General features: G+C 39.9%; 1 protein-coding gene across 5 annotated transcripts in view; it reads right to left on the reverse strand.

Moving 5' to 3' along the window:
• The window catches only part of fgf13a (fibroblast growth factor 13a), a 94,861-nt gene that overhangs the window by 13,310 nt on the left and 65,378 nt on the right, over positions 1–16,173 (reverse strand). For 4 of the 5 annotated variants that reach the window (XM_023421673.2, XM_023421672.2, XM_023421675.2 and 1 more), the window contains 2 exons: positions 11,241–11,351; positions 6,107–6,210 (listed from right to left, as the gene is read on the reverse strand). In XM_023421673.2, the coding sequence (XP_023277441.1) occupies positions 6,107–6,210; positions 11,241–11,351 (215 nt within the window). Of the gene's footprint in view, positions 1–6,106; positions 6,211–11,240; positions 11,352–14,313; positions 15,851–16,173 lie in introns of those variants that run through there. The other variant, XM_023421674.2, reaches the window with a different exon arrangement.

A 16,173-nucleotide genomic window follows, 5' to 3' on the forward strand; every position in this document is an offset into this window, starting at 1 on the left:
ATTCAGTGGAAATATTCACTTCATTGCTATAAATGTACATGTATATAACGGTATTGAGTTGTTAAGTGTCTGTTTTTGCAGAAGATTTTATATTATGTTGACAACCGTGGAACAGTTTTTTGTCTAGAATAAAAAAAAAACAAAAAAAAAACAAACAAACAAAAAAAACCCACTTCTATAGTTAAAGCTGCTGAACTAACTCCACAACTTCTGAAAGGCAAACAAGAAAACAGAGGATAGTAAAGTAAAATACATATTAATTGGCTCTTCCTCTCCCACACACTGACGCTGATGGATGAATTATTTTCACTGGTGCATTCTGCCTCACCCACACATGTACACTCTTTTTCTCACTCCTCATTTCTCTCACTATTTCTCTTTCTTTTTCTTGGTGTAGGTTCTCTGCTCTTAAATGTAGAACATACAGCTGCTTCCGAACGGAAAGAGCATACACCGGATGCATTATGTGAGGCAACTCAGTCTATGCTGTAATAGCCACTCAGCCACTCAAATTAATGTCAACAAAGGGAATGCATAACATTAGTTTAAATCTAAACATGCATATACATTTACAATTTAGTACGCATTGTAATCAGTGTCATAGAACTTAATTGACTATGCATGTAAATCATTTGAATCTTATTTCTTATATGACACACGTTCACTCACATTTCCATTCATGCATGTACTTATGCAGACACATGTAGAATAATGGTAGACATCTAGATCCCAGCAGCACCACTCACCCACACCCGCCCCCCCACACCCGCCCCCCCACCCAGGATACATCATCTGTTGTCTCTCCACTGTTGGTTGGGAATCTCCCTCCAATGCTGACCTGCTATTGTCTCGTATGTGTGGCTTCAAGGCAGCACTTTACCATAGCAGCAATCCCAGCAAGGCAGACACTATTAGGCAGCAAGCTACACATTCAATTCAATTCCCTCTCTAATTTAGCTGAAACAGAAAGCTCTGCAACCCATCCCCCACTTGTATTCCTCTAACACACCTAGAAGATATACTGTATTTCACAGGAAGGCTGGATTTAAAACGGCGTGGATGATGTAGTGTATGCAGCAAATAGTATTATTTCTAGACTGTAGCATATTCTCCTCACCATTTGACTAAAATAAAAACACATTAATTCATCAGAAAAAACAAATAGAATAAAAAGCTAATTCAGTGCAGTTTGGTATTGGTTTAAGTTCTCATTCTGCTTACTGCTTCTAGTGCTTTTTGAACACTGGTTCCAATGTTTTGAGTCCAACATAAGAAACTTAAATATTAATAAATAAAATCCACCTAATCTAATTTATGTCAAATTGGTAAGTAGCAACAACACTACATTGTATTGTTTATATATATATATATATATATATATATATACATACATACACACACAGTACTGTGCAAAAGTTTTAGGCAGGTGTGAAAAAATGCTGTAAACTAAGAATGCTTTCAAAAATGGAAGTCTTAATAGTTTATTTTCATCCATTAACAAAATGCAGAGAATGAACAGAAGAGAAATCTATATCAAATCAATATTTGTTGTGACCACCCTTTGCCTTCAAAACAGCATCAATTTTCCTAGTTACACTTGCACACAGTTTTTGAAGGAACTCGGCTGGTAGGCTTTTCCAAACATCTTGGAGAACTAACCACAGATCTTTGGATGTAGGCTTCCTCAAATCCTTCTGTCTCTTCATGTCATCCCAGACGGACTGGATGATGTTGAGATCAGGGCTCTCTGGGGGCCATACCATCATTTCCAGGACTTCTTGTTCTTCTCTACGCTGAAGATATGATCTTAATGACATTGGCTGTATGTTTGGGGTCATTGTCCTGCTGCAGAATAAATTTGGGGCCAATCATACGCCTTACTGATGGTGTTGCATGATGGATAAGTATCTGCCTGTATTTCTCAGCATTGAGGACACCATTAATCCTGACCAAATCTCCAACTCCATTTGTAGAAATGCAGCCCCAAACTTGCAAGGAACCTCCACCATGCGTCACTGTCGCCTGCAGACACTCATTATTGTACTGCTCTTCAGCCCTTCGGTGAACAAACTGCCTTCTGCTACAGCCAAATATTTCAAATTTTGACTCATCAGTCCAGAGCACCTGCTGCCATTTTTCTGCACCTCAGTTCCTATGTTTTTGTGCATAGTTGATTCGCTTGGCCTTGTTTCCATGTCGGAGGCTGGCTTTTTGGCTGCAACTCTTCTATGAAGACCACTTCTGGCCAGACTTCTCCGGACAGTAGATAGGTGTACCTGGGTCCCACTCGTGTCTGCCAGTTCTGAGCTGATGGCACTGCTGAACATCTTCCGATTTCGAAGGGAAATAAGCTTGATGTGTTTTTCATCGGCTGCACTAAGTTTCCTTGGCCGACCACTGCGTCTACGATCCTCAACGTTGCCCATTTCTTTATGCTTCTTCAAAAGAGCTTGAACAGCACATCTTGAAACCCCAGTCTGCTTTGAAATCTTTGTTTGGGAGAGACCTTGCTGATGCAGTATAACTACTTTGTGTCCTGTTGCTGTGCTCAGTCTTGCCATGGTGTATGACCTGGGATATGAAACTGTCTTCCACAACCTCACCTTGGTAGCAGAGTTTGGCTGTTCCTCACAGAGTTTTAAGCCTCCTACACAGCTGTTTCAGTTAATGACTGTGTTTCAACCTACATGTGAAATTGATGATCATTAACACCTGTTTGGTATAATTGGTTGATCATACACCTGACTATAATCTTACAAAATCCCTGACTTTGTGCAAGTGTACCTGTAAGAATTGATGCTGGTTTGAAGGCAAAGGGTAGTAACACCATTTTTTCACACCTGTCTAAAACTTTTGCACAGTACTGTATGTGTGTGTGTGTGTGTGTGTGTGTGTATGTATGTATGTATGTATGTATGTATGTATGTATATATACACAGTAGTTACTGTTATATTACTTAGAGTAATATAGTGCTGTAATAGTTTACGTAGGTAGGTGTCTGACCCATAGGAAGCTCTAAATGTGGTAATGTTGACCTTGAATCAAGATAGGTGTCAGATTAGACCTTTTTCAAGGACCTGGTCAAAAGCTTTTTAGTGGCACTCTCAAATCACCAAACGTGAATATTCTCTGTCTCATCTTGAGATACAATGGGCCTATTTTGAGGTTAAAATCGGATGTAAAATATAACTGGATATCATCTGTATAGCAGTGATGAGATCTACCTCAGTTTAAGGGGAATCATATAAAAGGCAAACAAGGTAGGATCCAAGATAGAACCTTGGGATACACCACAAGATAGAATTGCACATGAGAATGCACAGTTAACAACAGCAACTGAGACACTGTCGGAGAGGTAGGACAAGAAGCTATGTAAGGTTTACCCAGAGACACCAAACCACCGCCTAGGCTTCTCAGTTTTAGAATACTATGATCAGCAATGTGAAAAGGTGCACTCAGAATCCAACAGTGCCACGCTAGATTACTCTCCTGCGGCACTGTGCATTAAGATGTCATTGAAGATCGTGAAGAGCTGTTTCAGTGAAGTGCAACAGACAGAAGCAAGGAGGCAATTTAACATGAATATAACGCTCATCTAAAGTCATTGTATGCTTCTTGGCATCCATTTTTCCTAAAACCTTAGCACTAAGAGGCAGTTAAGAAATAGGCCAGTACTTCTACTGCTGCTTCTCTCTGCTCGTAAAGCCTTTGTCAGCAGGATCAATCTTTATTAAATTAATCCTACAGCTTGCTGCATGTGCTTAATTACTGACAGCCAAGCTCATATCATTAAAATCACTCACTCACTAGGAGCTGTGGACTGCTAGAGTGCCATGTTAAATACAGTGCGTGAATATATGTGTGTGTGTGTGTGTGTGTGTGTGTGTGTGTGTGGGGAAGGGGTTTAAGGAGTATGTTTTTATTTCAATTATTCCTGTATATTTCCCTCAGGCATGTTTAGCTAGGGCAACCCACATGGATATGTTGTCAAACAAATGCTAGCGCTCATTATAAGATGTAATTATAGACAGACCATACAACATTCACAATAGGCTGCCGTGATTATGTTGTCAGTCTTTTGGTCTTACAAATACTACACTGAATGAGATCCTTGTCTTAACATAACTGTTCACTAGAAATTTGACTTTTATTTTCAATTGATTTAGTAAGAACATGACACTTCTAGGGACAGCAGCTCAACAGGTTATACTTGCAATTAAATGCTGAGTGACAGGTAAAACGACACAAATGTTTTTTCAGATTTGTGTAAACTGCAATTGTGTCAAACTGTCAAATAAAACTTGCCAGTGTTGTATTGTATAAATTGCAAAAACTGTTGGTCTCCAAATTAAAAATATCAAATTAAATCCTGCATATGTTAAAACGATTTGCCACTTTTAAAATGTAACAAGTATCAGAATATAAGTAAATTTTGACAGAGCAATTATTTATGTAATGCTGTTGATTCCTTGCAGAAATAATTATTTCTGCGTTCCTCCAAAAGGAAGTCGGAGCATAGCATGGACAACAGAAAAGTTCTTGTAGATCTGATAGGGATTCAGATGGAGGTCTGAAACACAGCCTCAGCCAGACAGGACCAGAAGGTACTGACATAGTCACTTTGGGATTGGTTGACAGCAGGTGCTGGGCTTAAATATAAATACTGTTATTACAATGAATCTCTGATTTGATACAGTGATTGTGTGCATCACAATCTATGATTGCAGTGTTTTACTTTCCACATTTGTCACTAAACAAACATAAATATTTTGATTGTTTAAGTTACAGTTAAATGTCCTTGTGTTAATTGTAGCGCAGTGAAATTTACTTGATCGGCTATCAGGGATTTTATTTATGCTTCATTGGTGTCAGTGGTGCATACCTCAGCTGATCAGCTAGCTTTCTGGTAAGATCCAGTCACGTTTACACAGGTGTACAGGCCGACCTTTACATTGCGACAGTTGTCACTGTTATTCTGCAGATATCTTTATAATGTTACTTGCTGTTGTAGCTGTCCCCTGTACCCCGATCTCCTATTTAGTATGTGCTGACCATTTTGTTATCATTGTCTTTGCTAAGATATGGTTCATGATTGTGTTTGTTATTTAGGGGATTTTCAGCAGAATCCCTATTGCTTCTTGGATTGGACTGAGAGCTCCCTCAAAGAGTAGAGCCTCTTTCACTAAATCTAAATGATTAACCATTCGCAGTTCCTTGATGCAAGTGTTTCTGACTGAACTAATGCTTGGTGAGAGCTAGCACATTAACCTTGTTTATTAATGCATTTGTGTGTTTGTGTGTACGAGAGAGAGAGAGACAGAGGGGCCAGAGGGCCAGTTTTCCTTCTACGTTCATCACATTACTGCCTAAGCATGTAATAGATAATTTGTCAGCAGCAGCTGCAGAATAAAAAGCTACTTGATCATTAGGTTTTCTTGGCTTGTTTCTATCAATCATTGTTGTGTCTGCCTACTGAGACCTTTACCATACAGAACAATCTTTACTAATTTGACTATGAGGATTGTCTGTCAACAGTAAACGTGTGTCGCTGCACGCCCTCTGGGTGCACATCCAACCAGCCTGTCAGTCCTCTCCGTGACGCCTGCCACACAATGCGATGGTGGCATTTGGGAGGAAGACGAACAGGAACATTGTTCGGCCTGCAACTGAATTATTCATAACCTTGCACATTTAATCAAAGATGAAGAGCCAGCTGTCACGATCGGATATGTCACTGCTCCGCCTGCTTACACAATCCTTGAACTTTTTATTGACACTGAATTATATCAGAAAGTGATTCTGCTCTTTCATCAGGATCAGGATGATTTTGTGTCTGAGTGGGCACAGTGTGAATTAGTTACCCATTTACACAAATAATATAACTAGACCTAAAAAATCTGCTAAAATATTAAGCCTTAAAGCAACATATCTGCTATTCTTTTCAAGTATACTGTATATCTTTTGTCTAACATAGTAACTCAGATGTCTGCCAGAGATCCAACATGCTCTCTGCATACAGCTGGACTAGAGGGACACCCACTAGCATTGAAGCCAGGAGCCATCCTATACACACACACATTCACACAAACAATACAGTACACTTACTGATGTGTACAGGTAGCCCTCACTGTTCATAGCCAGATAGAGTTTGGTCTGCACCCCCTGGATGGCCACCACTCGCAGCCCCACTGGAATAAGGTTGAACATGGCTGAAAGAGACGGACAGCAGAAACAAAGTATAAGCACCGTACATTTTCATCTCCATTTAATACACTTATCACATAAGAAGAAGCCAATGAATAAAAAAAATACATGTACAGTGGCTATAATTTCTTATTATTACAATGCATGCTAGAGATATATATCATCTAAGATGTATTTAAAGTGCAGCTTGTAGTAACATAGTAGATAAATTAACATATATAGTACATGAGTAATTCAGAAATCCAAGTAAGTTTTAGAGCAAACCCAAAGTGTTGTAAACTCTGCCTGGTTAACTATGTATGTAGCATTCACCATCAGGGGTTCAAATACTGTAGCTGTATTTAGTATTCGCTATCTGTCGGGATGGAAGAGTGAGTTCTCAAAACAATACCACAAATAGATGTAAGACCTAAGCTCAGAGACGCAGCTACTTTCTCAAATCAGAAACAAAAGACAGAAACTGAGAAACTTTTTGAAATGATGAAGTAGCTCACGATGTTGTGTATTCACCCGCATGAACCAAAATCGTAGGCTTTGTAAAGCCTAAATATTGCAAACACAATATGTAAAAATCACTGAACTGGAAAGGAATCAAACATGAAAACAAGTGCTGAATGTGTCGACGATGGTGCAGCTCTCTCCATCATGCCATCTTCCAGCGGTCATTATGGGCCTTGTGTGATGCAGCATTATGAGTGGGGAAGGAGAAAAAACATGCACTCATTTCTGTACATATACTTAACTCTCAAACACAAGGGAGGGGAGACAGCAGGTCAATGAAGTAGCCTACACTTCTGCCAAATTAATGTCGCTGTGTGCTCTGTGTGTGTGTGTGCGTGTGTGTGTGTTTCATAAGATGCTGGCAGGAAACCCACAGGCTGAATAAAGGAAAGCACATGAGCGTCCACCTGAAAGTCTGTAGTCGTGCTTTTGTTCCCGAAAAAGAAAACTTCTCGCCCATTGTTCTGACTATTGTTGGACATACTCCCAAACAATGATGCCATCACCACTGCTGTGGATTTTTGTTTTATCCTTTTGATAGTACCAACTACAGTAAATGATATCCACAGCAACAACATTCCTCTCAAGTTTCCCTCTTGGTTGTTAAGACTGTACATTATCACGTTAGGATAGAGACTTCCAAATTTAGACACGTATGAGAGGAGAGATTAAACTTAATTCTCACATCAGATAAGCTGTGAGTCAGACTGTGACCTTACTATAGGTCCTCTTGTCAGCCACTTAGTAGATAACTATCTGACTCCTTTGCGAGAAGTGCACTATAGAGGCTTTTTGATGGGCTATTTCATCTGCCCTTATGGCTTTAACACAGCAGACCAGCTTCTCTCTGGGCCTTCATTTTAAGCAACAACCAGAGGAATGCATAATGTATTTACTTGTTGGCGTAAACGGGCATTGGCAGCATATTCTCGGTTCAGTGAAAAGGCTTTTTAAGAACCACTCGCTCTGCGGTTCTGTCCGCTCTCTCTGCTGCACCCTCTCCATCTTTCTATCCATCTCTGTCACTCTTTACCTCTTGTATGTTCTCATTGTCCCCGATGAAATAATGTAATGGTCAGTGTATATCAACAATAACAACAAAAGAATGTCAAAATGGACGGATAAATATCACATGAGAATATTTGCCAGCCCTCTAACACACATTGAATGGTGCCTTGACTGATCTGAAGATATTTTCAAAACGGCTGTCACAAATATATAGTGATGTAGTCTTTTATGTAATATAATCAATCACTAACAGAGTTCTCAATGTTACACATTTTTTTCTGTCATTATCATTATTTCATTTATTTTTTCATGTATTAATTATATAATCAGGACTCCTATCTATTTCTCCATACTCAATGCATCTTAAACACTCAGTTATATTCCCAGGTTCAGTGTGGTTGAGTTACTTTCTTTACTAACTTAAGCTCACCCAAAAATTGCACCACTTTTCCAACACATAGTTACTGACATTCATATAATAGTGCAGCAATCAAAAGATGGCTCCCTGGGGAAAGAGACACACTCTATCTTGAAGCTTTCAAAATGACAGATTGCTGTATCTTTTCTGCCGCTGTATCTCTGGTGACGCCTGCTTTGGCAGCTGTGTACAGAAGATGCTGCCAGTAAAATGTATATCTCAAACAGATAAGACCTACTATTTACAACCTCAATATCTACAGTATTTTTAGATGTACTGTACAGTAATTTTGTGCATTCATTAAGCTGACCAATGATAGAGCTGCTTGCCAAATTTGTATTTTTGACTATGTCGACCAAAGACAGAAACTAAATTAAATGATAGGCTGCACTGAGATGTTCTTTCAACCTAAACATAAACTATACTTAGTGTATAGTGTGTAAATGATTAATTTAATACCAAATCACTTCAAACATTTCTAAACAAATGGTTGGAGGGTCTAACAATGAGTGTTTTCATAAGATGTCTCACTACTGTCGTAAACCAACCAGATTTGCAGACTTATTCAAATATAAATTAAACACATTTGGATCTGTGTTTAAACATTTTGTATAATCTTTCTTATATGTAGAATAGTGTTAGATTTGATGATTTGATGTGAAACATCTTGCTATGTGAGCAGTTCTTGTCTTTATAATTGCACCCTCCTTACTCTGCGTCGCTCACTGAGTTTTCTCCTTTCATACTCCCACCACGACGCACACGTACACATCTGCAGTCCACTTCATTTCAAAAGGATTACCAACCAGTGCACTGATGGAGATTTTCAAGAGGGGAAACTCAATTACTTCCTGGCTCCTAGAAACACCTGAGCACACTGAAGAGGACGGCAGGGCTGCCACCCACTCACAGACCTTTCCTGGGGCAGAGAGGCACATGGAATAAGAATGGGTGAGGAGGCCTGAGGGACAGTTTTCACAATTGCTTGCAGGCTGTCTCTGTGTCTCAGTTCCACCCACTAACTAGTCTAGGAATCTTGAGCGATTCAGTGTGACAATAAACCTGAAGGTTCCCACTAATGGCTAGTCACATTTTAAACATTTATCCTGTTACTCATTCTGGGAACAGCATGCCTGCAATTAGAGTAGCCTGAATATGACAGCAAGACAAAGTATTGGAGCTAAAAAAGTAAGCTGCTGTGACAACATTACACGCCACTTTTGTGGTCTGATTGCTGTTCAACAGCAGTGGCTCCTTGGTTGAGGAAAACTGGGTTACTTAAAGAAAAAATATAAGGCTGGGGTAGGTAAATAATGTAAGAGTCTAGTAGCAATACAAACATTAAATGTGTTTTGGGTGCATACCATACTGATGTGAATTACACAATGGAAGACCGGCTAATTTATTTGCCAAATTCTGGGATCAAACATCTCCAATATTGCTAAAATAGGGGAACAGGAAAATTTGACATTTTAACAAATGAATGGAAACTTTTGAGTCTATTTATAAAGCCAGGACAAGACTGAGAATAGGACTGCTTTGTTTTGAACATTGAAACAGTACCCTCCTTTCAAGGAAAAGAAACTTAGAGTTGCCTTACAATCCCCTATTGTGTCCCAAGATACCCAGTGGGTTTGCTCAGTTGTGATGTAATACAAGAAAATGGCTGACACTGTATAAAATGAGAAGGAATTCACAGGGATTTATGAGACTTGGATTTCTTATTTCTGACATTGTTTGCCTTCCTAATGAAAATGTCACAGAAATATCAAACTTCTTTATGGCTGCAGCCAAACGGCCAAAGTGTCTTCTCAGCAAGCTACAGTAGCAAAGATCAAGTCCTTGTTTTTGTGTGCGTGTGTGTGCACACACATTTGAGTGGGTCCTCTCCCACCATCACAAGACACCGGTAGCTCCAAGAGGACTGTGCTCTCCGTCACCATGGAGACAAGTGCACCCAGCGCCTAACAACGCTATTTTTGGAGCAGTGCAAAGAGCTTCACTCTTTCTCCTCTTCCTATTCAGCAGTACTCTTTAATTTTCTCTTCAAAAACTATTTTGGTGCCAATGCGGACCAGCTGTTATGCAAGTCAACAGAAAAGTGAGTCCACGCAGACATGATGGGTGGGGTGGTTGGTTTGTCATATCATGTATAATAGTGTGTGTGTAAGATGCTGATCTTCATTTCTGCTCCTGCACATGGTCTGCTCTGTGTAGTATTTAACTTTGCTATTATTTTATTTAGGAAACAAACTCTTCACAAATTATAAGGTGTTGTTCTGCTTAGACAACACTCCACTTGCACAGAGCTGCTATTTCTATGTAAGATACACACGCCATCTCCACTAAGGGACTAATTGAATACAGAGGTACTAATTCAGAGGCTCCAAAAGTGTTTACATCCGCTTAGTGTTGGGATTAACACAGTAGGAATTACATCAAAGCTGTTTCTGTGTACCATGCAGACATTTATTCATTTGGAGTGAGGACAAAGTTGATTTCACATAGGTCATTAACCCCACTGTACCCTAATCTTTAAAAGCATGCCGTGTTCACTGCACTGTCTAATTATAAGGTGGTCCATTTCTGCTGTATTGTTACCAGACAAGTGGCTGTGCTGTTACTCTTCCATTGATCTCCTCTTTAATCTGTCTATTGGAAAACAAAGAGCTGGTGGGTGTAATGGCAATGATAGGGATGCATCAATACATAGTATTAGACAAAACTGGCTCTCAGCACAGAGGCAGTGTGTAGGAGAGTGAAAAGCCAATCCTCTGTGCTCAGGTTGCTATAGAATGACTTTGATTAGATCAAATTAAACAACTACTCAGTACTGCAGCACTTACTTATGAACCACTGCTGTTTATCCACAAACATCAAATGTTTTGAACAGTTTGAATGCGGTTCAAATCTCAAATGCAGCAATTCAGAAAGAGAATTCAGCATATATAATCAAACGCAAGAAAAACAAAGCTGCTGTACTGGATACACTGTCTGTAGTATGTTGAATTCACAGCAAGGTGAAAGCTTCCCCCTGATAAACGTGCAGCATGGCAGTAGATGTATGATTCAAAATTTAGCGTGGCAAAATATTAGCTTGAAACCTACTGTAACCATTGTCTTCTTCCTTCGTTCCGTCAATGGTTCCATCTGCCTGCAGCTGCAGGTGGAAACCTTGTCGACTGTACAGCTTAGTCACAATCCCCTTCAGCTGGGGCTCTGTGAAAGCAGAGGGGAAACAGGGACAGGAAGACACAAGAATGAAACCATGTACTGTAGAAAGACATGAACATAGCAATGTGATGTCACTCGTAGCTTTCTAAAGGGACATTTTGAAGCTTTGATATCTGTTTACTGCTTGCCGCCATTTTGGGAAGTTCCTGGAGCCATAAAATCCAATCTAGTCAAAGGGTAGGAGGGCTGAGTGGAGCCGAGGTGGGATAAAAACAACAACTCACTATTAGGACTGCTAAGTAATAACATGTCAGAAGAAGGAAATTAAACTATAAAGATCTGACCGTCTTGTGGAAAAAGAATTAGAGACATTTTTAATGGAATCCTTTTCGTATAAAGATTTTAAATAAGAATGTGGTAGCCATTAGAGGAGCTGCAATTGCATTTCACATTCACATTAGCTTGACCACTTAGTCATGGTGGTTGCCGCTTTATGAAACAAGATGACTGATAAAGGCTCTGGTTTTGCTGATGTCCTATACGCAGACTCCCGCTGATCCTGCAGTCACTTTACAAAGGCCATTTCATTCTTATGTCCAGAGGGTATATAAACAAATAAAGCAAGACATCTGATGAATTGAAACAATTTAAATGACGTGTATGTTTCAAGGAACTGTAAGATGAGACACTGAAGTTAATGTTAATAGTAGTGGCAAAGGGCAAAATGGTAAGAATGGTTTGATCAGTGTTGCTGAGTCCACAATCCATGAAAACTCGCAAACTGTTTCTGTGTTTTCTCCACAGTGGAACAGGGGTGACTAAAAAAATAAATAAAATCTGCCCCTGTGGCTCGACAACAATGAAATAAGATCACAGATGGACAAGAGCAAATGGTATGAAATTTGAAAATGGCTTTTGTGTGTGGTTGCTCAGTCGTCTTAAGATGGCTGCATGCCCCCCCCCACTCTCCCCCCTTTCTCTCTCCATGCTTCCCATCACTCTACTACACATGAACTGTCCAATGAAGGTAGAATGACAGAAAAATTACTTTTTTTTATAAAAATGCCTTGGTTTCCAGAAAATCATCTCTTCTTTAATATATTTGCTGTTGAAAAAAATCTAAATAAAAATCAAAACTTTATTTATTTAAAAATAGAGTAGATTGACAGTACATTTAGGTGCAAATGAAGGAGCTGCATTTTCCCAGTCTGTTAGATGGAGTTAAAACAAGGACAGGAATATGGAGTGATGATGAGAGCAATAGTTTTTCCAGTCAAATGGGCAAAAGCTACAATACTAAGTGCAGCAACATAAAATCAAGCATCAGTAAGTCTAAAAGACAATAGTTTTAAGTGGCAGAGCATTTACTTTTGAAGTGGCTGGGTAGCATGTCTGTGTTATATCTGTGTAATGTCTGATAAGCGCTAAGTGCTCTCCATTCCCTGGTTACTGTCCCTAGTGGAGTGTCCTTTACTGTGGTTTACCACACCTTTCATCTATCCTTTCATCTCACTTACCTTTCAGTGCTGCCATTTCGAGCCTAGCTAAGGTTACTTTTGTTACACAGAAGGTATATTCAGTTCAGACACTGGGAATATTGTAATTATTTTGTCTGTGTTCATTCATTATCAAGTTATGACACCTAGACGAAAGAACAACTGTGGTCTGCAGATATGCATCAGCTCTGTAGTTGCATTATTTTCACACACAGACATACATTTAGAAATGTACATATGTCAGCATGTGGTGTGAACACAGAGGAGGAGGACCATGTGCATGCTACATTAGCGGACAATACACCAAAGTAAATATACTGAGTCCACACTGTATTTCTGAGAGATGCCAGTTCTTTTTGTTTAGTGAGGCACCATCTGCAAGTCACACATAGACAACGCCTTCTACTTGGCACTTACTGCTTCCTCCACAGGATAGAAATGGAAATTGGAAGTGAGAGGGGTGTAAAAACTGTAGGATAGTTATACTGTTGCATAAATAGGCACCCCAACCTCTAATTACTGTACATCATATACAGAGTTATGAAACAACTTGGACATAAATGAAGTGGATGAGGGCTGAATAAAGAACTGAATCTTGTACGACTATGCAGTTATCATGTCAACACACATTGTGAAACTCCACATACAACTCACAAAGATGTGATCCGCTCAGATGTGCAGTCGTGGTCACCTCTGCACTAGATTTATAAGGGAGTGTATGCTTCAGGCTACAGAGACACACTTCTGTCACTGCAATAATAAGAGTGCTTTAATAAGAGCCACCCTGGACCTCGGCTCACATGTCTGGGGATACAATAACTCTTCCACTTATAATACTTAGCGTTATCACCTTAGCTGTAGTTCTGCCCTCAGTTTTCAAATCAATTTTCAGATAAATTGTAATAATTTCAGCAACAAAGAACTTGACAATATATACAGGGAAATATAAGGTGGGAGCTAAATGTCTAGTCAGTTTGAAATTGTAAATAAAAGTTACAACTCGCTTATTTAAATCAATGTGTCAACTTTCTCTCTCATTTGAGGTTCATTAAGAAACTATATTTAAGGGATAGTCTACCCAAGGGCACCATACATCAATCTTAGGTATTAATCCATTTTGGACAGTGATGATACAAAAATGACCAGTGCTGAACTGATTATCCAGTTTAATTTTAACAGTGAGAAACGACAGTCAAGCCTTGAGTGATTTCCAAAATCTACTTAATAAGCACTTTTGTGTATCTAGGCCAGTGTGGACTGAATAAATAGACGATGAAGGATGAAGCATCACTTTGATATTTGCCTCAGCACAGCCTGAGATGCCAAAGGTGACTTCTCTGTGGACAAACTTCATGTGGGAGCCCCCTCATTCTCCCACCAACTTTGGCAGGGTCAATAATGTTTTGAATCTTAAGTAGAAGTGGAGCAATACTTAATATCTGTCTTGTTTAGATGACTTTTGAAATATAATAGCACCCTACAATAGATGGAGATGAAATTGCACAACAGACCTGGTCGTCTCCTTCGCCTCTTCTTCGAACCAAAGAGTTTGACCCGGGAGAAAACGTTCAGTCGACTGGGTTTTTCACAGCTTCCTTTGGTTTTACTGGGGCTGCTAACGCAGCGGCAGGCATTAGACTTCTCCCGCTCCCTCGCCTGCCTTTTCTGCCTTATGAGGGAGCTGGCAATCGCTGCAGCCATGGCCAGTTTGGCAGCGCTCTGGAAAAAACTTCCGAGGAAGCGTGAAAATAATCACCCCCTTTGTATCCAGAAAGCTGGACTCTGAAGGGAAACGTCCAGGCGCAGTGGAAACAGTCTGAGGCAACTACAACGATTGGTTAAATAACACAGAATTTGCAATATGGACTATGAAAAAATACACAGTAAAATAGTCCCAGCAGTGCGGTGAAGCCTTTTAGATAATGTCCAAATGAATCATTTTTCGTGAATTTGGGCGTTATTCAGGAATTATCCGTTGTATCTCCGAGAAAAAAGTGAAACTTAAAAAATAAAAACCACACGTTCCACCGTGAAGCTGTACAAAGACTTTCACCACAGCACGCTGCATGTTCCTCCAACTGTATCATTTTCTCAGCATCACAACAAATACGCACAAACCCAGTCCCTGTAAGCGGTTATGCATCATCTCACTAAACTACATGGCCGCGCACATGGTATTCGTGAAGGCAGACAGTCGTGAATGAAGCTCAATGCGCAGCCATAGGATGGAAACACCTGTTTGTATCTGGTTTCCCCTGATCCCTCACTGAAGCTCCTGCTGTCAGGAAGAGACTTAACGTTTTAGAAAGGCAACGCGGAGGATATGAACGAATCACTGAGGAGATTCCATTTGTTTTTCTGTCTTTGGTTGAAGCGAGGCAGCCCAAGGTAAAAGAGCAGGAGGCACCTCATTCTGGATGCAGTGTCTGAGCCCAGCGCAGAGCACAGACTCAGCTGAGCTGTTGAGAGCATCCCACCTACAACCTGGAGAACGAGCGGCGGGGAGGAGGGACAGGACGGGGATTCTTACTAGTGACACCCTAGTCCATGTGCACAGTTAGAAAACGAATATATCCATATTGCCCGTCATATGGAATAATTCATATCAGCCTACATATCAAGAAAGAGGGGCGTAGGTGGCGAGGGGGCGGGGAGGTGGCGAAGAGGAGGAAGAGGAGATGGAGAAGGACAGGATAGGATACCGCAGATATTTTTTCAGACAAGACTGAACAGAAAGTCACGAAAATAAGTAAAGAACTACTGATGCAGCTCGCCTGCTTATAAAACAGCAGGTAGCCATCATCAGATGTCAGCAGTCATGTTAATACAAAATGAATATAGTGGAATAAGCAGTGATGTTGTGACGGGGGATTATCATAAATAATAAATAATAAAAATATGAACGCCCATGCCTTTCCACCTTTAAGATGTCTATTCTCATATAACTTTTATCATAGGCTACCACTGATAAATGAGGAATTTAAGATGCCAGCTTAAAAAAAAAAGTATGGGCAGCGCTACTGAAGTAACTTAAGTTTATGTTCTGACACACTGTCATTCCTACCCCTGACTGCCAGCTTTATCACTCTTTTCCTCCGTCCTGGATTGACCACAGTTAACAACCTAACCAATGGTGCCATCTACAGTCCTCAACCAAAACTGTCGTAGGTGTTTTATTCACTTCCTTTGATCAATAGTAGACCCTAGTAACACAGCTAAAAATTATGGATTTGGGCTCTAATTCAATACTTAGGCATCTTTAGAGTTAAGTCTGGAATCTTGCGAAATAAAAGTACAGTAAACATGGTGAACAACTCGCTAAAACTAAAAAGATTACAGCTGAAACATAAACCTACGCGTGGTCTGAATAA

The sequence above is a fragment of the Seriola lalandi genome, unplaced genomic scaffold (assembly GCF_002814215.2).
Source record: "Seriola lalandi dorsalis isolate HSWRI2012SDOR001 ecotype SW California unplaced genomic scaffold, Sedor1 jcf7180002054673, whole genome shotgun sequence".
Taxonomy (NCBI): Eukaryota; Metazoa; Chordata; class Actinopteri; order Carangiformes; family Carangidae; genus Seriola; species Seriola lalandi.